The sequence below is a fragment of the Centruroides sculpturatus genome, unplaced genomic scaffold (genome assembly GCF_000671375.1).
Source record: "Centruroides sculpturatus isolate CEXI.00-Female unplaced genomic scaffold, Cexi_2.0 scaffold368, whole genome shotgun sequence".
NCBI lineage: Eukaryota > Metazoa > Arthropoda > Arachnida > Scorpiones > Buthidae > Centruroides > Centruroides sculpturatus.
Genome location: NW_019385149.1, coordinates 531,211 through 558,942, shown reverse-complemented (window position 1 = coordinate 558,942; position 27,732 = coordinate 531,211). Strand labels below are relative to the sequence as shown.

The 27,732-nt window shown below is 29.5% G+C and overlaps 1 protein-coding gene and 1 long non-coding RNA gene across 11 annotated transcripts in view; one reads left to right on the top strand and one right to left on the bottom strand.

Moving 5' to 3' along the window:
• The window catches only part of LOC111635468 (B-box type zinc finger protein ncl-1-like), a 115,550-nt gene extending 92,665 nt beyond the window's left edge, over positions 1 to 22,885 (bottom strand). For 2 of the 10 annotated variants that reach the window (XR_002758384.1, XR_002758386.1), the window contains exon 1: positions 15,710 to 16,056. Coding sequence is in view for 1 of the 10 variants with exons in the window: in XM_023380431.1 (XP_023236199.1) it covers positions 15,710 to 15,721 (12 nt within the window). In the remaining 9 variants the exon portion in view is untranslated. Of the gene's footprint in view, positions 1 to 15,709; positions 16,057 to 22,752 lie in introns of those variants that run through there. The other 8 variants (XM_023380433.1, XM_023380432.1, XR_002758387.1 and 5 more) reach the window with 7 other exon arrangements.
• A 2,450-nt stretch (positions 22,886 to 25,335) lies between these two features.
• On the top strand, positions 25,336 to 26,407 carry LOC111635460. The gene is made up of 3 exons (XR_002758381.1): positions 25,336 to 25,491; positions 26,013 to 26,101; positions 26,205 to 26,407. It is a non-coding gene; the product is annotated as an uncharacterized LOC111635460 (long non-coding RNA).
• Positions 26,408 to 27,732: the final 1,325 nt, after the last annotated feature.

Here is a 27,732-nt window from a genome sequence, read left to right as displayed (position 1 = left end):
GAAAGGTTAAATAGTTCTTCTGTTAGGCAAATATTGAGTCTTAATTTTCCAACCTAACTCACTTCTTTTGTCCTTTTTCTTCCTTTTCCGAATTTGGCTCTATAATCCTTTGAGTCACAACTTCAGCTTTATTTAGTATTCCTTCCAGCGTTGCAAGATTTGGCTACATTGCACCAAATGTGGCTACTTTTTTTAATTTGACGTAAAAAAATATCATTTGGTGCTTTGGCTACTTTTGGGGCTACATACCATTTATAAATATATTAGTTGAATAAAAATGCACTTTAAAATGGTGTTTCGTCGCTTTTTATTAATCAGAGACTCAAATAAACTAAATATTTGCATTTTTTCAAATAAATGAATTTATCTATTTCCAAGTAAAAATTGAAAGTGTGTGTAGAAGTAATTTTTTAAAATATCCTATTTATGTGATAAACTTTTAATACTTGAATATTACAAGGTCTCTGTAAGTCTGCACGAAAAATATAAATTTTAAGGTTAGTGGTAGACCAACACACAGCTGTTAGCTAATGACTTTTCTTTATTTAATTACTGTAGATGCATTTCGGTCCTATTAAGGGACCCTCTTCAGTACATTTAGAATACACAGCTTTGATTATACATTCCATTAACACTTTCATATCAAGTGTATTAAATATCTTTCCCGACTATCTATGTTGTGTTTCTAAATTATGTTTGTATTATTCTATACGGTGATAGTCCATGAACTACACACATCCATTGTATACGATAAAACATACCGAAGACAATACAAGGATTTACAGAGACCTTGTAATATTCATATATTAACAGCAGTCATAAGAAATTTAATTTTAATACTTATTATTATAATCTAGACATGTTAATCCTTAAATATACTTGTATATTTAAGGATTAACATGTCTAGATTATAATAATAAGTATTAAAATTAAATTTACTTGTATATTGGGCCACAAGTATATATTATATATACTTCTGGCCCAAAACTCCTTGACTTTTTCCAATGCAGCCCAGAGAAACAAAAAGGTTGGACACCCCTGATCTAAAACATCTAAATTTGTGACATTACTGGTGCAAATTTTTTTATATTTTTGACATGAATACCATGATTTATGCATGTATTTGTTCTCTAACAAATTTTTACTTTAGTTGATAATTGGAAATTGTTGAAACTAGTGTGAGAGCATAATTTTCAGAACATATCACAGAGTATGTCTCTTATTTATCACACCTGTAATATAAAAATATTTAAAATAAATATTACATATACAGTAATACCCCGAACTTACGTGATAGGTGGGACCGAGCGATAACCGCGTAAGTTGGGGTATAATTTCGCAATTTGTGTAAAATCGAAGTCGGGTGTATGTAAGCTAATAAATGTTCTCGTTAATCTTATCTCGTGTTTTGAATCAAAAGACGAAATAAGATTAACGAGTTCACGGTTAAAAGAAATCACCACACAGAGTCTCTCAAGTCTCCGTAGATATAACAAACACAGAATTAAATAACACAAAATGAATTTTAGCTATGTGTCGATTCCGCGCGATACGTCCAAACTTGTAAGCTGAACAATAGTGTGGGGGAAGCACTCAAACAAAAGACGAATCAACGAGATTTGAAAATCGCGTAACTCCGGGTTCGCGTAAGTCGGGATAGCGTAAGTCGAGGTACTACTGTATTACAATTAACCTTATTTTTGTATGTCAGTAAAAAGATTTTATATAGCATATATCACTAAGAAATAACAATGCCAATATAACTGTTTGGCAGAAACTTGAATTTTAAAAACTCAAACCTGTCATATCTAACTATTGATTGGCTCTGTTACACCTTTAATATGAAATAAAAACCCAGTCAATTTGTTTTAATTTACCCTCAATCATTATATTGGAAATGGCAATAGCACTAACTAGACTAAATATTATATTAGACAGTCACCATTAAATCAAATATCCAATTACTATATTTGTTATCATGCAACATTTTGGCTACTAATTTAACTAACTACTGTATATAATTTGTCTAAACTCTAAAGGATGCCATCTTGGGTCAATACTAATTATTAGAAATTAAATACAGTAGAGCGTCGTTTATCCGAAAGCTGGTTATCCAAAACGTCCGTTATCCGAAAGCATTCCAGTCGGCAAATTTAAATTTTCGCTAGTGCTGTGGCGCTGCAATCTTCGGCTATTTCTCGGGCTACTCAAATATTTTACGTTTTTGATACTAAATTAACTTCTGGAGTATAATTTTTTATTGTTTTTATATTTTTCAATAAATTAATTTTGTTTGTACAAAATAAAAAAATAATTTTTAACGATACAATAGTCTTCGTTAGGCTTAACATCGACGAAAATTCAATGCGAAGCGACACGCAACGGAGAGAAATTTCAACATGGGATAAATTAATATATTTTTTCGTACATGATTCGTTATCCGAACCACCCCAGTTCCCAATTGATTCGGATAAATGACGCTCTACTGTAATTTGAATAATCTGAAACAAAAAAATAATCAACTTAGAACAGAGCTCAAACTTGCATCACCAACTCATTATTGAAATCTCTATCTGTATCTGATTTTTGCTTCCAGATCTACATTAATTAATGCCTTATGGATTTAATTTCTCCAGTTGGAAAAAAATAATTAGCTTATATTGTTATATAACTTTGATTAATGTAGGAGTGGAACAAAGAACAAGGAGGTTGTCTGATAATGAATGCATCTGCACAGTATAGAGATGAGGATTCAAGCTCCACTCAAAGTTAATGTTTCTTCCAGATTATTCAAATTATATCATTTTTGATTAATAATATTGGCCCAAGATGGCAGTGTAACTATGTACTTTAGACAAATTATATGGTTAGTTAATTAAATTAGTATCATAAATTTAGCCTGATTGATCTAGTAATTACATATTTGGTTTACATTAATTTTAAACTTGTGCTAAATGACTGCAAATCTAAAATAATAATTAACAAAAATGTCTAAATGGCTTGATATAAAATTGATTCAAATCCTGAACTGAAAAATCATTTAGACACTCATGAAAAACCAAAAAGCTTGATAAGTTACTGGATTTTGATTATGAAAGACAAAGCAAATAATCCAATTGAAACTGTGACTCAAGTAAGACCACTTAAGTTACCAGTGTGGAAAACACATTCATCAAAACAAATAAAAATGAGATCACAGCCACAAATGATCATCTTGACTTCAGTGGGCCAAAAAAGTGCTGTGCTAGAAAAAAGAATGAAAATATGTTGTCTTTTCAGATGGAAAAAAGTTCAATTTAGATGGGCCAGATGACAATAACATATATAAAGAAAAATGTATGAGAGTTAATTGTCAAATGGGAAATTTTCAGTTATGATTCAGGAGCATTTTTATTTGGTGGAAAAACTGATCTTGTAGTTCTGGCTCAAATGAATTGGCAGTTTATCAGGAAATGCTGTATGATAAACTGATTTCATTTGGTCTTCTCATAGGCAGCAGTGACTAGAAGTTTCAACAGGACAACATACTTGTTATGTGTCAGTTTCAATGAAAAGTTGATTTGCAAAAGAAAATATTGCATTCTTCCATGGCTATTGTGTAAACCAATCCTCAACCACCATAGAAAGTGTGGGAGGTATTCTGGCAAAAAGAGTCAATGCAAATAACCAACAATCTTCAAGCACACATGAATTAACCATTACAGTCATGGATAAATGGATTAAGTTAGATCTTTCACTTTTGGAAAAACTGAAACAATGCCTGGTCATATGTTTGAAACAACTGCCAAAAATGGTGATACAATGCATCAATAAAAGCTATCTTAAAACACTTAAACTTGGTTTGTATCATGTCCTCAAATCTTGCAATTCAAATTTCATCCACTTCTAATTAAGATAGAAGGCTAAAACCTTAAGGAAATATCTAAGTCCAATGACAATACATTTAAATGTTGTTTTAGAGGGGGTGGTTCCACCCAAACCATCCTCCCCATACCAAAACATGATTAAATTATACATTTGGCTATATTTATTATAAGACCTGTATGTAAGTGCACTGTAGTGATGTATATGTGGTGGTGGTGGTGTTGGTATATAGTTAGGAGAACTTTTATCCCACATATATAGTTACCATGCTAAGAACTAAGCTAAATCAGGTGAGATGCTACAGTTGGATCTCTTCCACTGCAGCATCTCATCCAATTTTAGTTCAGATTTTAAATAATAGGCTTTTAACATATAGTAATTTTACAAACTGTAAGGCATCTCACCCAACTTTACCTTACAGAATGCAGTATTCTTATATTGTAGCAATATAATACAGTCGACCCCCCTATAACGTACGTTCCTATAACGACAATTCCTATAACATAGCAAAAAAATTGTAGAAACTTTCATATAACATACCTCCTATAACGTCGTTTCGCGACAAGATTGATAGAGTCTGGACCAATAGTGGATGAGCAGCCGAACTACTTTCCTCCGACCCTGCGCCACGCTACGGAGCGGCTAAATTGAGTTTGCTATCGTCTGTTTAGTATTATATATAAATTATATATAAATTAGGTACTGTACATATAATTATATATTAATTATATATAAATTAGGTACTGTATATATAATTATATATTAACTTAATTTATTGTAACTTTATTATAATTATATATATGCTTTCTGCCGCCTGGCAACACGCTACGGAGATTTTAGGCTAGTAAGTTGAGTTTATTATCGTCTGTACAGTATGTAAATTAGGTACCGTAAGTCTAATACAGCACTAATTTTATACATTTCTTGTGAAAGAAACACTTCTTATTCAACGGCCATAAAAATTATTTATATTAATGATGTCTCCAAAGGTCAAGTTATTTTTATGCGAAAAATTCGTTATTAGAAATCGCGGCCGCCGTTTCATGTGCTGTTCCGCGACGAAAACCAGCTTTAAGCAACGGCGTAGTCGAACGGTACACACTCGGTAAGTAATCCTATAATTTTTTGTTTATAGCATAGTTTATACGGATTACTCCCAAAAAATTATACGTGTTTTGGAAATGTTGAGTGGAATTAGTCTAGAATTGGTTAATTTTATAGAAGAAAACCTTTCGAACAGCCTTAGTCCGTAAAGTTCCCACCTATTGGGCTGCGATTGGCTCATGTATTTAATCATTCCTACAACGTAATTTTCGGTAAGCGTGGAACGTATCTAAGCGTTATAGGGGGTCTACTGTATATTATTAGTTATATAAAATATTTTTTGCATTTAGCATATACTATGTAGCTTGTTACTTCATGCTATTAAAACATTTTTTTTCATGTAGCTCATTTACACTATAAATGCATGATTTTTCAGTTTGTCACATGTCAATTTTAATTATCCATTCTTTGCATATACAAAATGAGTAATACAAGCAAGGGACAGTATATAAAGAAATATACAATTTGTGTACAATCTATGAAAATAACAACGTGCCCATCAAAAAGATGGTCAAAAAAATGATTGGTTTGTCCTGATCTTAACATTTCTTTAGTATATATGTATTTCAGTTGTAGCATTTGTTTTTAAAAACATGCAAGTTATAAGCCACTATCACTATCCCCATGAAATTGATATGTATCAATTTTGATGAATACCATTATTCTCAGATGAACAAACAAACAAGGACACTTCAGACATTCATCCTAAACATCCACAATATACAAAACATCTATAGTGAGGAAAGAATCAATAAATATATTTAGAACTAGCTCGATTAATAAAGTAGCAACAGAAAATAAACATTATTCTGTCTTCCTTGGGTATCATTACATATAAATACTATATAAACATTATGTAATTATTATTAATAGACTGATGTTTTCAAATTTGTGTATAGTATCTACATATATATGCATTTAATATTTCTTTCTGCAGCAAAATTAAATATACAAGTCAACGAGTTTTTAACAAATTTATAATAAATCAGCCATTGTAAATAGCTATGTCTTGACTTCAGTAATATTGAATACATAGTACTTAGTATCTATATCAACTAAGTATCAAATTTACATTATAACAGTCTTCTCAACTTACTGGAGTGAGTAAATAAACTATCACACATAAAGTTCAATTACTAGTTTAAAAGTTTCTAATGTAATTTCCAAACATTTTCGGCCTTCACCAAGGCCTGCCTCAGGTGTTTAACAAAACTGACTTCCAAAAATTGGAATGTCAGAACGATGATACTCGACTTTAAACTTTGAATATATCAAATTCATGTGGTTGATTGACTTCATTCAAATTTCTCGTATAGGTACTTCCATGCATGTGCCACTGTCTCGCAGTCTTTAAAGTTAATACAGTTGCCTTTCATGTTGACTTTATAAATTTCCCAAGCCTCTAGGCAATGGATATAGTCTGTTTGAAAGGCCTGCCTAATTAATCTGGTGTTCTGAAGGTCCACATGTACTTCCGGGTCTGGTACTTCCATTCCCTTTTGGGAAATTTATAAAGCCAACTTGAAAGGCAACTGTATTAACTTTAAAGACTGCGAGACAGTTGCGCATGCATGGAATTATCTATTTCAATAATATAAACAATTAACAGTTATACAAAAAACAATTTTTTATTTCTAATAAACAATTTTAATACATTTTGTTTTTTATTAAATTCTAAATTTCAGGAAAAAATTATATACTATAAGAATTAGGTGAATTTTATAATATATTGAAAATAAAATGTAGAATTATTAGAATTGAATACCACAATCCTATCTTAAACTTTCTAAAAAAAATACAAAAGTAAACATTTTAATAAAAAAATTAATTTTAAGATTTTCTAACCCTGACTATTACTGGGTTGGTTAACAAAGAGCTCCCCTATGTAAAATTAAACCTGATATACTAAAAAATACAACTATGGAATTTTAATTATTCCATATTTGTATTGGTCTTTTTAATCATTAACATCAAAATTTTAAGAATGAGAAGTCAGTCAAATGCCAAATAAATTCAAATCATTGTCCTTTTCAAACTAGTCCAATAATGATGTGTTTCCTAATCTATGTCTGAATTTTAATAATTCAAAGACTGGTCAAATGAGTTACAATTTAAACCACACAATAATTGTATAGAATAAATTTAATCTTGTCACAAATTGAAAAAATAAGTTATGCTTATTGCACAAGCTACTCTGACTTGACAGAGAATTTTTCAGCTGACTGATAGTGAGTGTACTGTATATTTGTGTTACCAAACAAAATGGAAGAATGAAAAACAAGTACTGTATTTTCATGTGTATAACCTGAGGAGAATTGCTAGAATGAGAAACTTTACCATAATTTGTAACTGCAATTTAAAATCATTGTATAATCCACATCACTTTCAAATTGTTTTAAACTAGCATACCCCGCCACGCCTTGTTATGGCTCAAAATGTATCTATTATAAATGTATAACACTTCCCCAGTGGGGGAAAATTTTTCGAAAAATTTTTTCTTAGTGTACATTCTGTTGACGTATCCTATTAAAACGCAATCAAAAACCCGCATCTAAAATAGTATAATAGAAGCCAAGTTTTTCAGAGTAAGCCTTAATCCTGTCTCTCTCCCTCGCGGGGGGAATATCAAAAAATCCCTTCTTACTGTACATTCTGTTGACGTATCCTATTAAAATGCAATCAAAAACGCAAAAACCCGCATCTAAAATAGTATAATAGAAGCCAAGTTTTTCAGAGTAAGCCTTAATCCTGTCTCTTTCCCCCGCGGGGGAATATCAAAAAATCCCTTCTTAGTGTACATTCTGTTGACGTATTCTATTAAAACGCAATCAAAAACGCAAAAACCCGCATCTAAAATAGTATAATAGAAGCAGAGTTCTTTATGGTAACCTTTTCCGTAAGGCTGACCGTAAAGAACTGTCCATCCCCCATGTTTAACGGAATAATATACAGCCTATGTCCACCCTGAAGTTCCATTCTAAATATTGGTGAAAGAATTTTTGAAATCGGATGAGTAGTTTCGGAGATTACCTGCTGCATACAAACTAACATACATACATACAAACATTACCTCTTTATAATATTAGTATAAAGATAACATTAGTTATACATGTGAGATCCGAATAGCCCCTGGGTCTAAATAACAATTTAAAAAGAAAGTTAAAATTTAGTAGAAAAATATTCTTCCATTTTGGTGGGAAATTAACGGTTTTCTAACGTGGGAAAACTGATAAAAGAGCCACTTCCTTTGACGGAAGTATGAGCATCCTTTGTTTTTCCCTTATCGGTTACAAATCTCACCACACTGGGAATTGACGACCCCTCATTTCTTCCCCTTTTCATCCGTTCACGTGGGTGAAGAAAAGTATGTTGATTGGTCGCAAATTAAGAGATATAGTCAAAGTTTAGCAGAATTTGGGGAGTACGTCCGTAGATCTGAGAGTGGAAAGAACTCCACATATTTGCTGTCTAAGGCCAACGCCCTTAAGAGTACACCAGAAGGTCCCAGATGAGATCGACGTAGTCCATACAAGCTCCATAAAGGTCATCGCCCATAGTCGTATCCTATCGAATAATATTGAGTTAGAAACACAGAAAATATATTTTAATATTTGTGCCTCTCAAGACCTCCAAATGAATAGGAGTATGAGAACCTTAGAACTGAAGGTATATTCAACCAATACAGAAGAAAAAGTCAACTAACAGATTGTATGACATAATGAATTTGTGAGCTCTCTCTCTCGACACATATATTTTGATTATTCGTTTAGCTTTACTTTTAATTAAGTTTAATTTGTATTTTTATTTACTTTCTTTATTAAATAGTTTATCGTTTATTATTGTTAAAGGAATGTCTCATCCTTGTTTACATACCTCCACATGCGTGTTATAAGTGTGATTAACTGGTGTCAGGCCCCTGACGTAGATCGGGACTTCACAGTTCTGATCAGTTTAAGTTTTAACAGCCCTCCTATAAAACTTTTAAAGATCGGATCTTGTGATCCAAAACTAAGAGAACAGATTTCACTTAATCTGCGCCAATTAAGTGGTACTAATTATCCTAGCGGAGTAGTACCTCCGGCTGATCTCACATACACATAAAAATACTAAGCAAAAGCATGAGACAGATTGGAGTGTAGATGAACACATTACTATCAATAGATTTAGAAAATACTATCTATGATACTTAAATATATGTACTTCAAAATAAAAAAAATTATTGTTATATAACATACAACCGACTTGACAATTAACAAAACCATTGCTTTTAAATTGAAAAGCAATTCTTTAAATTTATAGATTCTATAATGTTGTATAGCAATCTTTTTAAAAACTGTTCTTCAAGTATTAGAATAAACTTTGTTTAAATAGTATAAAAGACTTTCCACATTTCAAATCAGGACTGACTTCTGCCTTTATTTCTTTGCTAATCTAAACATCCCAAAATTGGCCTGTTAACTTAACTGGCAGTTTATCCCAAAGACTTATACTCATGCAACACATCAAGATTAATTCTATAGATTAAAGTGCATTTAACCGTGAGATTAAAACTTGTGCAACTGGCCCTAAATGATGGTAATATTGAAAGCACAAGTTCTATAACATTGAAAGCACTAATCCCCATTTACATGCTCATATTAATTTGATTTTAATACTAAATTAATTATGAAATCCATTAATATTATATATATAAAAAGTTTATTATATTTGAAGAATTACATTTATATATATTGAAAAGTTTACAATCAATGTTCAATAAATAGTAACTTGAATTTATTAAATTTAAAATGTTTGCAGTTTTTAAATTCTTTAAATTTGTACAAAGTTTGTTATATTGAAGAGTAATCGATTGTAACCTCAAGAGTTATAAAAAGATAAACTGATCTTCATTAAAATTTGTGCTTGATTAAAAACTAATTTTTATATAATTACAACCTATATCTAGTTGATTTATTTTAGGATTTTAATATAGTAAAACCTACTGACCAGAATTTTCCATTGTATCAGGTTTCCATTTCATATAGAGTTATGTTTTTATTAATGCAGAAAAATAAAAGTTGAAAAATAAAGTTCCAACTCTTATGTTAAAGAATAGTTGTTTTAAATAAGTACCTCAAATGCATGTTATGTTTCAAAGATATGTTGAAAATACTTAAATGTTTTTATCTGAAATATATATATACATGTGCAAAACCTCATGCATGTAAAATGTTTTACTAGCACCTAGAACTTTTACTTAAAACTTAACTTTACAGAAAATGCAAGAGTAACTACTTTTTAAAATTAAACTTTTCTTATTTCTCATATTAGTAATACAATGCTAAATTTTGGCCACTTCTAAGAATTTTACCAGCTGGCACCAGTTGAATCTCATGTAACCAATTTTTGTTTTGCCATAACTTAATTTGTTATATTCCCATTTTTGTAACTAACTTTAGATTTTTAGCATATAACTTTCCCAAAAATAATGAATATTTTAAAAATATGCACTATTACCAGAAAACAATTTTAAATTTTCTGTGTGTTGAAAAAAAAAAAACAGCATTACTATACAGCATTTTCTTTCTACTTTCCAGACAATGAAACAATAATCTTAATAAAGAATAAAAATGAAACTTCACCAAGATGAGACCATAGACCAGGGGGTCACCAAACTACGGCCTGCAGGCCAGATCTGGTCCGCAAGGTCAGTTCATCTGGCCCATTGCCTGCTGCACTGTGCCACATTATTTATGGCAGTGTGGCAATGGGCCGGATAAACTGCCTTGCTTAGTAATAAACTAAAGTAACTGCCTTGCTTAGTAATAAACTAAAATATAAATAATTATATTTTAGTTTATTACTAAAATATAATTATTTATATGGAAATATAAATTGTAGATAAACTTACTATGTAAAAAAAATTAAAATAAGTGTAAGTAAAAATGCCAAAATTTGTTCAATCTGATGTTTGCATCCGACAGTAATATAATTTTTAGATAAATCAGTGAAATAAAAAATTTGACAACTTTTTGCAATTTTAAATATCAGAGCACTTTTAGTATAAGTACCTGCAATGAAGTTTCTAAAGAAAGCGACTACTAGCTTGCTGTAGCAATCATGCTTGTGTATTGGTAAATAAATATGTTGGTTGTCTTTATTTTTTGTGTATTCAGTGTGCAGTATTGAAGAAAATGGTTATATGGCCCATGCTCATCATTCTTTCAGTTATCTGGCCTGCTATGAAAAAAGTTTGGTGACAGACCATTAGATTATGTTATGCAATAACATAATCCAATTAGTATCCTGAAAAGTTTTCCATTTCTGCATTAGACCAATTTTCAGCTTATAGTATTTTACATGACAAATTCTCTATTTCAAGTTTTATTTTCCAGTTAGGGAGGTTTTTATTTTGTAAAGGGTCCATTATACACAAATTTTACTGTACTATTATTTCACAAACAAATTATCCAATATGGTAAGACAAAACTTATAAAATTGTCAGCAATTCTAAACATTAACTTAGTAAAATACACATTAATAAAAAGAAGCTTATATTGGTTTTCATTATCTGACAGTTGAGTTTTTTTCTAATTAGTTGGATAATGCACAATTTATAGCTTTTTCTCATACTTTCAATTTTTTGTAGGATTCAAAAATCATTTTATAAATAAAAAATGCCTTTTTAAATAAGTTTAATGAAATTCTAGTATTTAATCATCAGAAAAATAAATTTATCAAAATTTAAAATATTTTATATATTTAAAAAAAAGGCAGTTTTACTTTTCTGATAAATCAGTTCTTTAATGAAAAAAAAAAATACAAATTACATTTTAAAATGTCTCTTGCAAGTTATATATTTTCATCACTAAGAAACTATTTTAACAGATATGAACTTTATGAATTATAAGGATTTTATAAAACTAACTTGATAAAGTTTTTAGTTTACAAGTTTTCTGGATGTATAAATTTTAATAAAAAATATTTCAAGATTATAGAGTTAGCCAGAGTAAAAAAATCTATGAAAAATGGCATAGATAATGCATAGTTGTTTTAAGCACTTTTGTGGCATCTAGCTAAATTTCATTGGAGACATTATACAGATGGTGTACAAAATATTAATAACAAACAGTGAGATAATACCCATGAGAAGGCAAGGCCCCAGCCATGGCAGGTATGCCCATATATTAATGTAGCCCTGAAAACAAGTTTTAAACTAATCAAATATCACACTTAGCATATTATTAAGATTATGAAAAGCAAATACTTAATTTAAAATTAACACTGTTATGTATTATTATTAATAATCATATTATGACAAAATTATCAAACCTTTAAAATTTAAATTGCCATAGCTCAATTGGCTTATGCCTTTATACATCATTTTAAAAACACATTCATGAAATGATGACTATATTAGCAATAAATGCATGATTTTTTCATGCAAGAACAGTATTAAATTTGTGTCATTAACAATCATATCCCTTCAAATTATATCTTTATTTGTTAATTTGTTTCAAAATTAGATTAAGGAGGAAAATATGTGTATAAGATATGTTATACAAGATAAATGGTCATGTCAGAAAACTTATTTTTATCAAAATCCAAAAACAACAAATAAAGAGAAGTATTACTATAATGTGAACATTCAAGAACTTACATAATTTAAATTATAAAATTTTGACAATTTTTTCATATTAAGAATTTTTAAAATCTGATTTATGTAAAGTTTTGCAATGGACATAAGCTACTTTTGCTTTTATATTTTGAAATAAACTATGAAAATCTGATAAATATTTAATATATATCAGACTTTCAAAAACATAATGTTTAATGATATTTGCAAATTATAAATTATCTTTTATAAATTTTACATCTGTTAAAAGTTTAAAACATCCTTTTATCTAAACATTAAAAATACATATTGAAAATAATAGGAACTTATTTTTTAGTAGTAAAATAAATATTCTAAATTGTTTACTCTATTGATAGATATCTTCTATTCTCATATTTTGAAAATTTTTTTTACAAATAACTCTTAGTATTTATATTTCAAATAAAACTTGGTAACTATTCCATTAACTAACATTATTAATAAATATATTTCACAACAACATGTAATACTGCTAAACTTTCTTCATAAAGTTTTGATAGTAGAGTTCATTCAAACAGGTTCTGATACACTTTGCAAAGGACAAGTTGGTCTATTCAGGTCATCTAAACTGAATTTATTTTAAAGTTTAGTTATAATTGTAAAAACTTTAGCAATGCTTCAAAAACATTAATTTCATGTTATTAATTAGAAAAATTTGTACTTTATTTCTGAAATAATGGGAAATGGTTTAAGAATCAATTAAATATTTCAACAAACAATAGAATCTCTCTATACTAAATTTTTCTTTAACAGAGTATAAATATTACTGATAGCTAACAAAACAAATAGTTATATAAGTTTTTTTTATAAATTCAGAACAAACTAAGTTAAAGGAATTTATAAATATTTTAATCTATTAGTCTTTCATTCCTTAATGTTTCAATTACCTTGATATATTTGAAATTAAAACCTCATATTTTGTTAAACAAATTAAATAGTTTATAAATTTAAATGTGATATATATACTATCACTTTTATTGTACAGGTATACCTCGACTTACGTCGTTTCGAGTTACATCGTTCCCGATTATACGTCGTTTGTCAAAAAAGTATATGGAAAAATAAAAAATCAAGTTTAAGTCATTTTATTCGACTTTACGTCTGTCCGCCACAAATACTGAAGTCGTAATATCACTAGAAAAATGTTTAAAGCACATAAAATCATATTAAAATATATACATTTACAAGTACGTACTGTATTTACAGTACATGCATTTACAAGTATGTACTGTATTTACAGTACATACTTGTAAATGTATATACATTTACAAGTATGTACTGTATATACATTTACAAGTACGTACTGTATTTATAGTACATGCATTTGTAAATTTAGATTACTTTTTCCTGTACTATATTAAAAACTAAAATTTATTTGTTTGTAAACTTAAAATAGATCCTTATTAACCATATATTATTAAAAATGCATTAATAAATAAAATACAGAACCGGAATTGGTAATTTATGGTTTAGCCTAGTGACAAGTAGATTTGGAGACAAGTAAATTCGACTTAAGTCGTTCTCCTGGAACCAATTACCGACGTAAGGCGAGGTATACCTGTATCTTAAATATTGAAAAGAAATAATAAAATACTGAAATAAAAATTGTCAAAAAATAAAACTTGAATCATTAGAGATTAAAACTGGATTTAATTATGATTTAGATAACAACAACGACTAATAAATTCCATTAAAACTAAACCTTTGATGACAGACATAATTGTTTAAAATTGTAACAATCTATAATAATCTTTTAATTAAAATTTTTTATTATAGGCAGCATCCTATGTAATACAGAACCAAAACTATAATTAAAGAGATTATTAGTCATTTGAATAGCATATATTTATATTAATACATTATTGCTACTATTATTATAGGTAATTAAATACAATACTATTACATTAATATAAATATGCACTGTTCATATTATACAATAAACTAAATTTATCACTGTGGAGAAATGCTAGCTTAGTAATAAGGCAACAGAGCAGTATACTATTCAAAAGTCATTATTAAAGCCAGCTAACCAATAACGATAAATTAAACTTGTAAAAAACATTCTCAACAGGAAAAAAGTTCTAATCTGTAATAAAAGACAAACTGTTTAATCATCACAACAGCAAGCATTAATTTTAATCACTACATCCAATGAATAATTAATTTTTAATAAAGTTTTAAACTTTTGAAAATATTCAAGAACTTATTATAAATTTAATACGGCATTCAAAACAGATAGTTCCAAAACACACTCAGCAAAAACTTAAATTACCTACAAAATTGACTGTTGATACGTGACGTGTAAAGTTCACAGAATATTAATCATCAATATATATATAAAATGAAATAATGAGCTGTACGTATTGTTAAATAATGATGTTATAGAACAGTAAAGTTTCTCCAACTACAGTACATTTCCAAGTATTCCCTATATTATTATTATTATCATTATCATCTTGTGTATAGATATTGGCGAGGTTGCGACTGCAGTTTTCATCTCTAAAACATGAACGTCAAATGTCACTTACAAGTAAGCAGTGCTTGACATTCACGTTTTAGAGATGAAAACATTGGCCACAACCTGGCTATTTTCAGGTTCTAAAAGGCATGATAATTTAGATAAGTAAAACAAAAAAATTGTCTTAGCTTCTCAAGTGAGATAACGTGAAATATTCATTAATGTTAACTATATTGTGGAGATTTACAATATTGGAAAAGTAATTATTGTAAATTTGTAAATGATTATTTGTATTTATTATATAATGTTCATAAGAATGTTAGAAGTGAATACACCAATACTAGTAAATGTACAACTTGAATACAATGAAATATAACTTGTATGGGTGATAAAAATGTATTTAATAGCATTGTCACGTTTCCCTACGTTTTCTGTATTACTCAATTTCATTAAAAAAAACTGTAAACATTCGTAAACAATTTGACAAGTCGAAGTAAAGACCGCCATTTTGATACGTGACAGAGAAAGAAACAACTAACATCGTCACTCGCTCGTATAATAAATATATCTCAAGTTTTGGTTTATATTATTATTTGAAACGATATCAATTGTTTTCTGGCTATTAACTGTAATGAAAAACTGCCACAAACCTCGTTCGACATCCGTTTCCTTTGTTCAGTTCGCAGCAGCCGACACCACTCACGACGCCATCTTGGTCTTCGGTCATCTGCTCCCCCTTTTTTTTTTTTTTTTTTTTTTTTTTTTTTTTAGCCTTTTATACCGTGCGCGAAGAGCCAGGGGTGAATGAGCGCGTTTGATCGTTTCACGTCACGAGCACACGTGTTGGCTATCTTACGTCACAGAAACTGAATTGAATAATTTTGCCACAAACATATTCTCTTCCCTTTAAAGTCGTTTGTTTCGTTACGCCATTAAAATGCTATCGACCCAATGAACTCGGTATGGGTGCAATGGCTCTTAACCTTGGTGACCTTGAAAGACCATTTCCCCGTAAACAGCGGACGATAATTTCTCATCTTTGTACTGTTTTCGTCCATTCGTACCTTATTGTAACGCCAATCCCTATTGTAAGGCCATTCTCTATCCTAAACTCCAAAACGGATTGGGTTTTAAACTCGTCGTTGCTTCCCATAGTTATCAATTATGTTTAAACTTTATTAAAATTAATTATGCAAGTTAATGAATAAAATCAATGTCTCTATACTTGTTTATTTTACCAGTAAATGTTTGACTTGAGTTGGGCAAACATTCTTAAATATCATTAGCCAGATGGATTTTAAATTAATTTACTTTAGTAATTTCATTTCTATACTTAGCTTATCGCTAAAAACGAAGAAATTTTTTTTAAAAAAAATCCATATTTTTATTAAGAAATTAGAAGAAAATAAAGATATCGCTCATCTATATTCATCGAATGGTTATAATAATGTACTAAAATGTTTGACAAGTTAATTAAAGACACGCTACAGTTCATTATAATTATGGTTAGAAGACATCTTTAACCAAATTTTTAAATATTTTTGTATTATTGTTAGATCCTAATGTTATTTTTCGAGCTTCCATGCGATATTTGCTTCATCATAACTTTAAAAAAAATGCTTATTTACTGTGTTTAAATGCAAGTATTTACGGCAACAAACATGAATTACGAGTAAATTTTAAAATATTCAGATATCGAAGATTGCGTTAAATAATATTATATACATATATAGGCCTATTTAAATTAGATAACCTTATCTGGCATAAAAATTTTAATGGGTGGAATAATCGGTGTATGTACTTTGCTTTTCGTTTCTTCCAAGATATTTTAATTAAATACGAAATAATCGATATTTGTTATAATGAATTGTTATCATTAGTTGGTCTTCAATTTTTTTCTAGTAATTGTAACGATAAAACTTTCTTGTTTAAATAAACTTGTATACCGAGATTAAAGCATTGCTCATACCATAGAACTCGATTAATTGCTGCTTTGCTTCTCAGAAAATATAAATCTCATCTATATTTTCTGAGAAGCAAAGCAGCAATTAATCGAATTCTATGGTTTGTTTTATGGTAATTTTTTAAGAAATTCTTTCGTGTTTATTTTCATGACAAAAATTTAAGCTCCGATATCTGAAAAAAAGAATATATATATAAAAATTTTCTGATCTATTTGCTTTCTGGCAATATAAACAAAATTTGTAATCAGTGTTTATTTTCCGCTAGCCAAAGGGCATTTCTATGTTTTATAGTTGAATATAACAGAATAATAATAGAGCAATGTAGCGATCAAATTTAATATTTGTTTGTTGATAACGTTGAAACCGTTTGTTTCATCCGAATTGTTTATTTACTTACAAAAATGTTCTATGAATAAGATATTGGATGATGTGTTTATGCCCATGGATACATCCAATCGGGTTAATAGGTCGCTGCTGAGGTCCCGATAGGAAACTAAATACATCATATATTATACAGACTTTTTTTTTCTAACAAGTTAGAAAAAACTAAACTTTAAAAGCAAAATATATCTAAATATGTTTGTATAATACATGTAATAACGCCTTGTTTATATATTAAATTTTGATTATAATACACAAAATAATAATAATAATATTTCATAAACAATTTTTATTAACATTTGATCAACTCCATATTCGTTTTAGAAACCCGATAGTTAAATAAAATATTAAATTACAGAATTGTAATTTAAAATATAGAATTTGTTTCTAATTTCTCGAATTTTATTGCATTTTTTGCATCTTAAAGTTTAAAAATACAAATTTTACAAAGTGAAAAGCGGTAGTGTGTACAGAAGATGCGAGAATGCACTCTCTTCCTCTCTACTCTTTGTGGGTATCAAATCGAATAGAGATTTGTAGGAAGAAATATATATATATTTTTTATTTTTACGAACAAACATATTGAGTAACATAATACGGCGTGGAAGCTTTTATTCTTTACTCAATGTTCTTTTTAGACATGGCCCATTTCCTGCTACGATTTGCAAATATTGTCCGGAAACTCAGTCTATATCGAATCAATGCGGATTAATTTTTTATTACATAATAAATACTTTAATACGAAAACAAATATTGTGGGAAAATAGATATGACTAAAAAAAGATCTGGAGGCTCGCTATTGATCCTCTTAGTATGGAACAATTCTACTGTAGCAAAATGAGGCCTTATACTTTCAATTATTTACAAACACAAAAGTTTTTTACAACGAAAAAATTTATAGGAATGTGAGAGGTAAAACTCGAACGTAGAAAGTCGAATAATAAAAAATCAGATTACGGAATGGCGTGCAAAAAGAAAATATAGGAAAATCCCTATGGAACTCATTACTTTATATGATTCAACAGGTTTCTTTTGTAGAAAGTTTCCAAAATAATAAGGAAAAAAAAAAACAGGAATTATTTTTATAAACATAAAATCTTCAAACTCGAGTCGAACATTTTACAATAAATATTCTTTGGCATGGCAGAAGAATCCATAAAATATCAATCAATTATCGCTCGATTTTCCGTTATCACGATATATCGTCGTAAGGGAGGCAATAGAAATGAAAGAATTTATTATTTTAAGAGCGGTTTATTTTAAAAAAAAATCAAGTTTTATAACTTGTCGCCGTGAAACATTAATACAGCTAATGATTGGAAGTGAAAATATATCTAGAGAATTCTTATCGTGTTACGGTTTTTATCGAAACGAGACATTTTAATCGGATGGCTTTTATTAGAAAGATATCGAATGTCGGTGTCTTTTGTATTAAGATGATTATAAAATCGATTTTTCCTGTGTATATTCGCAATCGTTTTAGAATTAGAAAATTCTATCGATCGCCAGTCGGATATTCTCTGCATCAGTTCGGTGTAAGCGACCTCCACGTCGCTTTATCGATCCGAATGAATGGACTGAAGTGGTTCAAGGTCGTTGTCCGAGGCAGACATGACGAATGACTGTACTCGTTCGAGGAATTCTGGGTAAGAGATGCATTAGCGTCGTTGCATCCAGAATGCATTGCATCCCTACTTTTTAATCCTATAACATCAAATGTCGTGCCGCCAGATGCGCTCTCCTCTTTTCACTTTATTCTCTCGACTTTTTAAAGCTTCGGAAACATTATTAATGTTTCATCCAACGGCAAATATTACAATTACGATATACCGAAGAGAAATGCATCGACAACATTTATAATTAAATTTCGACTCAATAATTTCATTGATGAATAAATGCATAATTATTTAATTTGTTTATCATAAATTACGTTTAACGACGTTTTATGATTCGTAATTTACGATTGTTTCGCTTTATAAAATTTATAGACAGTCGAATTAAATCAAATCGGTCTAGACTAATTATAAAATGTAATTGGTACGTAAAAGACGAATCGATTTAATTTTTTCCCCCGTTTATAAATAGAGACCTGCGCTTATTAACTTGTATAAATCCTATGTTTCGCTGACTTCATTGATGTAATATAAATAACAAAATTAAATGCATCCCTTATAATTAAATTCAAATTAAGTTAATTAGCATTTAAAAATGGTTTGCCTATTTATTTGCCGTAGAGAATAAATTAAAGTTGTACAGAATTAATGCGATGTAATGAACTAAATTTTCGGCCGAGATCATAAAATCTATCTCTTTTATAAGCATATAAAAGGTCCTGTTCCTTACATTTTAAATTTATGTATAGATTGTGCATAAAATATTTTTTGTATGTATAAGTTTCTTCGGATGCAGTTGTGACAGATGACATGTTATCCAATAAGATATAATAAATTCTGTATATATTATATTATTTGAAGACAAGATCAAGTTTAGTCCATAATCATTCCATTTGGAGGAGTGAAGTGCACGCTCAGATTTCATTTTAAAACCCACTTTACAGTCCCAAACTACTTTAATATAGCAAGCTCGGAGACAGTGCTGGAGAGTGCCATTCGATTGGTAAAACAATTTACGTGACTAAGAGACTACAGTGGATACAAAACCGTAATGTGCAAAGGATCGAATGACACGCGAAAAGAAAAAGAAAAATTGTATTGGTAAGAAGACAATCTAATTCGTCCATCCCGAGTACTGTTTCCTGTTTGCTTTCTTCCATTATATCTTATAATAGAAGAATGCTCCCATAATCAAAGCTTTGAAAGTGCTTTAAACATTCCAATGGCTACGATAGAAAACAGATAAATTCGATTAATATATAAATCATATTCGATGCAGACAATAATTAAAGACTCTACATAATATAATTTGTAAATGTTGGATTATATAGCTTCTGGCTAGAATTTTAAATGTTTATACATTAAACTAATTTGTGCATCATGCTATATGACGAATTTATTTGACAAATCTCTTAATATCAGACACATCATCGAAGAAAAATAAATTAAGATAGATCAGCGTGTGGAGGGTCGCAACAAGCGGGATATAAATTATAAATGCCCTTAACACATTCTTCTCTTGGCCATCTTGTATTAGGAGGGAAGAGAAGAGTCGAAGCTCCTGATTGGTCAAACAGAATGCGATTTGGTGTCTTCCTGTCGGATGCCAGAGTGGAATGGTTTAATCTAAAATTGTACACATTAATCACTGTCTACCATTGTTCGGTAGACGTTAATTTAATGGAATTAGTCTACATTTCTGAACGAGAAACGCATTTTCTCTCGATTGCCACTCGTCGTTGTTTCAACTCGTAAATTCAAAAACCCGTTTAAGTTATTGAGGAGAAAAACTGAATGGGGAATACCTCACACAAAACGTAAATAGGTATGTGAGCCATTATATATTAATCGTAATTGATGAACCATTCTTCGACTATCACATTTTAGTGTTCACACAGTCGAAAGATTAATCTCCTGTTTTATCTCATCCATTAGGAATTTTCGCTAAGATCTGATAATTTGTCGAATTAACAAGGAAAATAAACACACTAATGTTCAACCAGTTAATTATTGTTTCTAAAATTAATTTATTAATCTTCATGTGTGAAAAGCCTGTGTTAACAGAATAATTTCAGTAATTTTATTTTATTTTTTTCCTTATGCAGTTCCCGATTGAAAGCGGTTAAGAAAATCAAGATAGAGGACAAAAGTGGATTAGGATTGAAACCAATCAATATTATTCCGTCCAGTTTTAATGCAAGCTTCTTGCAAATAAAATTACCTGCAAGTTTTAATTAACGAATAAAGATTTCTACTAAATACACACACGCACACACACACATAAAAAGTTGATCTTAAATTATTTCAAGCGCTAGATTATAGAAGTTTCTTACAAGTATATACTCGGAATAGAAAGCAAACATTTATGATAGCATCCACCTCATCTAACATCTTCCATTCTATTTCATTTTATGGCACATTCTTTATTTCCGGTTGAAACCTTTTAACGATAAAACTTTGCTTCCAGGCTACTGTTTTGCTGTAGAATGCAATTTCCTATTCTTAGTAAGTGATTTGCAAGACCTTGTTATCCAAAAAATCCAATCTTCTTCCAATTGGTTTGATTTGTCGTCGGGGCGCGAAAAAAGCTGTTCGTTATTCTAATGGGATTTTGTAATTGAAAAAAAAAAGTTTACGAGTGATTTATTTCCGATAAAAAAAAATTAAATTAATATTCATAAATTTATTATTTATTCCTATTAATACAAATTACTAATTTTATGACGAAAAAAAAAACTCCGAGAAGATTTAGTAAATAAAAAAAAATTGCACTAGTATAAAAGAGCTAGGACCGTATAGGGCGCCAAACGTGATGTTTACTGTATAACAGTATATAGTCATCGGTTTTTCACAGCGAGACGACGTCTAGGCTTTTCACGAAGCAGTAATAGGACAGGCGGGCGCCATGCAGCACGTTCTACTTCCTAGTTTGGCGCCAAAACATTAAAAGTAGGTATAATACTGGCGACTATCAGGTGACGTCCACCTGAACATTCGAGCCCCTGCAATGATAATTTCTCTGTAGATAAGGATAGTTGTGAGGTGAAGATACATTCTCAGGCGTCCAGGAAATCGATTTTTTTTCATTTCTTATCATTGAATGTCAGTGAACTTGAGAATGCGAGATGTCTTAGATTTTGTTATGTAGTAAGTCTGGTATTGATTTTTGAGTTGTAAATTATATTTTGTGTATAAATAATATTGCTGTCTATTAAATTTTATAACCGACAATATTAATATAGATATAAAATAGTTTTCACAGCCAGACGGTTAAATTAAAAAAAAAGGCGCTATTTATTTTTCGATTTTTCCTTCATATTATAAAATTATTTGTGTATATAAACACAGTTTTAATTTAGAATAATAAAAAATTGAATTAAACAAATTCAATTGTACGTTCTTTTTAAAATTTAATCGAATTATTTAAATCGATTTTTCTTTATTTTTTTTATTTTTATTTTTTTTTTAAATTTTTTGCAAAATTTTAAATGCATTAAATATTCTTCATTTAATAGTTAATATAAATATTCTGCAAATATGCAATGATATTTATGAATGCAATAATTTACGATGCATATGTTGAACGTTTGCAAAGTGAATCTTTTAAAAAACACCCCTTACCAACAATCATACAGTTTTATGTCCCGTATGGATCCTTAACACTTACTGTACGGGTTTAAAACGAGTTTATAGATAATAATTTTTCAAGTATATAACAGAAAGAGATAGTCTTACCTGAGGAGATGGCGATACGAAAGAAGGTCATCCAGTCAGGAAATCGCTGATTGTCAAAGAAGGGCAGTAAATGTAGGCACGAACGAACTAGCGACCTCTTTGTTTGACCGACAACCTATTACTGTGCCGGATTCACAGTCTCTACCAAACACGTGACGCAACAAGAGCGGATAGATCTTTTCGCAAAGTGACTCACAGCCCCTAAAAATGACATGCGCAGTAAAAGGGACGCCTTCGGCATTAGAGTCATGGGTCTGTTTGTTTCTTTCATTGGAGAAACCGGTGATCTCATATTCGAATATGCACATGACTAAAACGGCCTACTTAATTATTTCTGCGGGGTGCTAAACATCGTTGCATCCCTTTAACTTATCGGTCAGCATAAACATTATTGCTATAGATAAGAAACGAGAGGCCCCTCGCCGGTTATAACAGCAGATAACTTATTATAAACCTCCATCTATCGATTTTCTTACTGCTTTTTTTTTATTTCTATTTTTATTTTTTTTATTTTTTTTTTTTTTTTGTTTTGACGAGCGCAATGTTGGTGTTACGCATTATTCTTTTTTTTGTATAATTAAACGAAGGTATGATATGAGAAAGAAACAGCAACGAGCGTAAAATGGTGGGAAGAAACGAAAATATCGTTGTGGATGCGGGGCGCGGACGAAAGGAAACAAGACGGATTCAAGAAGAAAAGGAACTGCAGACAAGGACGTTCGCTTCTAGACCTTGGCACAGTGCCAATTCGCTCAGTGCCAGGGTCAATGGCTGCTGCTCTCTTCTGCGCCTGCACCAATGGCCGTGACCCGAGTCGAACGACACAATGGCTGCCACTTCGCGTAACTCGCTCCGGTTCGCTCCTAATTGCGATCTTTTAAATAAGTTCGAAAACCCTATTTAATAATAATTATTTGTAAATTAATATTAATTAATAATAAAATACTAATCATTTCATTTCATTTTAATTATGTTTGTCATCTACAACAATTAGCGTAATTAAGAGTGAGATGATGGCTTTAGCATCTATTTATATCTGTTATGAATTGGCATTATAGTGCTTTATTTTGGTCTTAAGTATCAATTCGATCGTTAAATTGTTAATTTAGTAGTAGCGCCATCTGGTATCAAAAGTTAACTTTTATGTCATTAATTTTATTTTATTTTTGTCGTTATGCAGTTCCCGATTGAAAGCGGTTAAGAAAATCAAGATAGAGGACAAAAGTGGATTAGGATTGAAACCAATCAATATTATTCCGTCCAGTTTTAATGCAAGCTTCTTGCAAATAAAATTACCTGCAAGTTTTAATTAACGAATAAAGATTTCTACTAAATACACACACGCACACCCACACATAAAAAGTTGATCTTAAATTATTTCAAGCGCTAGATTATAGAAGTTTCTTACAAGTATATACTCGGAATAGAAAGCAAACATTTATGATAGCATCCACCTCATCTAACATCTTCCATTCTATTTCATTTTATGGCACATTCTTTATTTCCGGTTGAAACCTTTTAACGATAAAACTTTGCTTCCAGGCTACTGTTTTGCTGTAGAATGCAATTTCCTATTCTTAGTAAGTGATTTGCAAGACCTTGTTATCCAAAAAATCCAATCTTCTTCCAATTGGTTTGATTTGTCGTCGGGGCGCGAAAAAAGCTGTTCGTTATTCTAATGGGATTTTGTAATTGAAAAAAAAAAGTTTACGAGTGATTTATTTCCGATAAAAAAAAATTAAATTAATATTCATAAATTTATTATTTATTCCTATTAATACAAATTACTAATTTTATGACGAAAAAAAAAACTCCGAGAAGATTTAGTAAATAAAAAAAAATTGCACTAGTATAAAAGAGCTAGGACCGTATAGGGCGCCAAACGTGATGTTTACTGTATAACAGTATATAGTCATCGGTTTTTCACAGCGAGACGACGTCTAGGCTTTTCACGAAGCAGTAATAGGACAGGCGGGCGCCATGCAGCACGTTCTACTTCCTAGTTTGGCGCCAAAACATTAAAAGTAGGTATAATACTGGCGACTATCAGGTGACGTCCACCTGAACATTNAAATATCCATAATTGCAATTATAAAATTTTAATTATTATTTTTTTAATTATACGAGGAAGATCCCTGCAAGGACGAAAGTCCACTCTGCTCTTATAAAGATAAATATCCAAATAATGAAAATTTCTGGACGAAAAACGGAATAATGATTTCTCATTTATGCCGGAAAACTTGCCAAAAATGTGATATTTAGATCTACATGAATCAAATATTATTATTTATTTACATTATTTTTATTATAAATGACGAATCACAAAGTTTTAAAAATGAATCACATACTTACGTCATCAAAAATTTCGATTACAAATGTTACGAAACGAAAATTCCGGATGACGAATTTTCGGAAGCCGAAAATTCATTTCTAGACGAAAAAGATCGAATTAAAACAATACTTTTACACAATAAATATAGAAGCGAATGCCNTCAAATATTATTATTTATTTACATTATTTTTATTATAAATGACGAATCACAAAGTTTTAAAAATGAATCACATACTTACGTCATCAAAAATTTCGATTACAAATGTTACGAAACGAAAATTCCGGATGACGAATTTTCGGAAGCCGAAAATTCATTTCTAGACGAAAAAGATCGAATTAAAACAATACTTTTACACAATAAATATAGAAGCGAATGCCTTCCATCAGCCGTTAACATGAAATATCTGGTAAGACATTACGAAAAATACGAATAAAATATAGAAGAGTACCACCGCTTGCATATGTTTTTCGTATCCAGAATTGGGACGTTAGGTTGACTTCTATGGCTAATGCTTGGGTGAACATATGCCATTATAAGGAAGAATTGCCGAGTAGAGTATATTATTCGGATGTAGTTCAAAATATATATTATTTCGTGGAAAATATCGATTACCATAGTATGATACGAAGAGAGAAAATTTTATAATTTTTATATTTCGTCTTGTTTAAGGAAAGAAAAATATCAAAATTATATAGCGATAGGCCCGTTTAGTGATAACGTAGTACAGTTTTTGTAAAATTCTTCTTTAAAATTGTTCTTTCGTAAATGATGTGGTCCGAAACTTGGAAATCGGGATGTTCCGTAAATAAGTGTGGGAATAATAAAAGCGTCTTCACTTGCTATTAAAAAATTGCGATATTTTATAATATATATTTTTATTATTAATTGAATTTTAATAATAAAGAAAAATGTTTTTCTTCTTTTCAGATTACGTATCAAGAATTACGCTGTTTATAAAATTAGAATAAGATGTTCTTTATGTAATCACGGTTATCTTTGTCATTCCGGTGTCTGCAGTAAGTCGAAATCTTCATTTAAATCTTGTCAATTTTGCTTCTAAACATTAAGTTGGGAGCAAAGTTATACAATGTAATAAATGTTTTTGTTTAAAATTTTCAGTGCAAAGATTTAAATACATGGAAATACAACCAAAATAAGCATTAACAAGAAACTTTTTTGATATTAAATTATAAAAATACAATGGTGGGAAGCCGAAGAAAGATGTATCTTACTTTTTCACTGAACATTTTAAATTTTATTGATCTTTACAAAGAAACTCTTTCTATATTGATATGTATGACTATTATGGTAAATGAAAACGATTCCAGCACTCTCGTTTTAAATTTTGTTGAGTATAAAAGACACTTTCAATGTTGGTATGTATAGTGTTTATTGAAGATCGAGAGTTGAGCAGAAATGAAGATATATTGAGTTAAGATCTAAATCAATTTTCTTTATCTCTCTCCCTAAAAGCGATACTTATCCGAAAAGAAAAAGATAATTTGTCGGAAAACTTCGGGATTACAGTTTTTCTTATCGCTGTTTTCGATTAAAAGTTAATTTTTTATTTGTTCTTCTATTTGTTAAAGTAGTTTACCGGAAACTTTTTCACATTTATTTTTTAAATCATTGATTATGCATATTATAGTTGTCATTCTGCTGCATAATGTTGCAAAATTTGAGATTTTAAGAAAATAAGAAGCTCGATTAATTAATTTGTTATACACAAATATTGTCGATACAGAATAAATGATTAATTCTATAAAAGATAAAATATAAACTTTAATTTCCGTCTTAATCTTTACGAAATTATTCGTGCATTCTGTATTAATGATGGAAATTAATTTAAAGATAATAAATTATATTTTAAATGCTTCGGGTATTTTAAAATGATTTAAATTCAATTGCTGTTGTTAAATTAAATGTTTACATCTAAAATTCATCGTACTTTGATGATATTTTAGCAAACATTCTATTCGAGATTATTATTATTTCTGGAAAGATTAAAGATGAAATGAAATTTTAATTATTATTTTTTTAATTATACGAGGAAGATCCCTGCAAGGACGAAAGTCCACTCTGCTCTTATAAAGATAAATATCCAAATAATGAAAATTTCTGGACGAAAAACGGAATAATGATTTCTCATTTATGCCGGAAAACTTGCCAAAAATGTGATATTTAGATCTATCCTTAAACAATAACTTCTTTTTTATCTTGAAAAATTCAGGAAAAAAAATGTTTATTATTTATCGTATTTTCGTTCCAAATTCACAATTTATTTTGTTATTTTCAATTAATTATTCTTTGAATTATTTGTATTGACAAATAAGTATTAAAATTACCGAGTTGAATGAACTTTAATTATATAAAATAAATTATATATTTTAAAACATATCAATGCTTAAATTTTATTGAATAATTTAAAATATTTGACAATATATTGCAATTTTACAGTAATATAACTTAATTTTTATATATTTCAATAATCTTTCTCTGGTAATTTCTTTGCTAAATTTAGTTTGAAGTGAACTGATTATGTAAAATATAATATATATGTGCTCTGTCGGCTTCAAATTATTATTATTATTATTATTATTAAATAATTAGAAACTGCTTTAAAAAAATGAAAAATTTAACACAATAA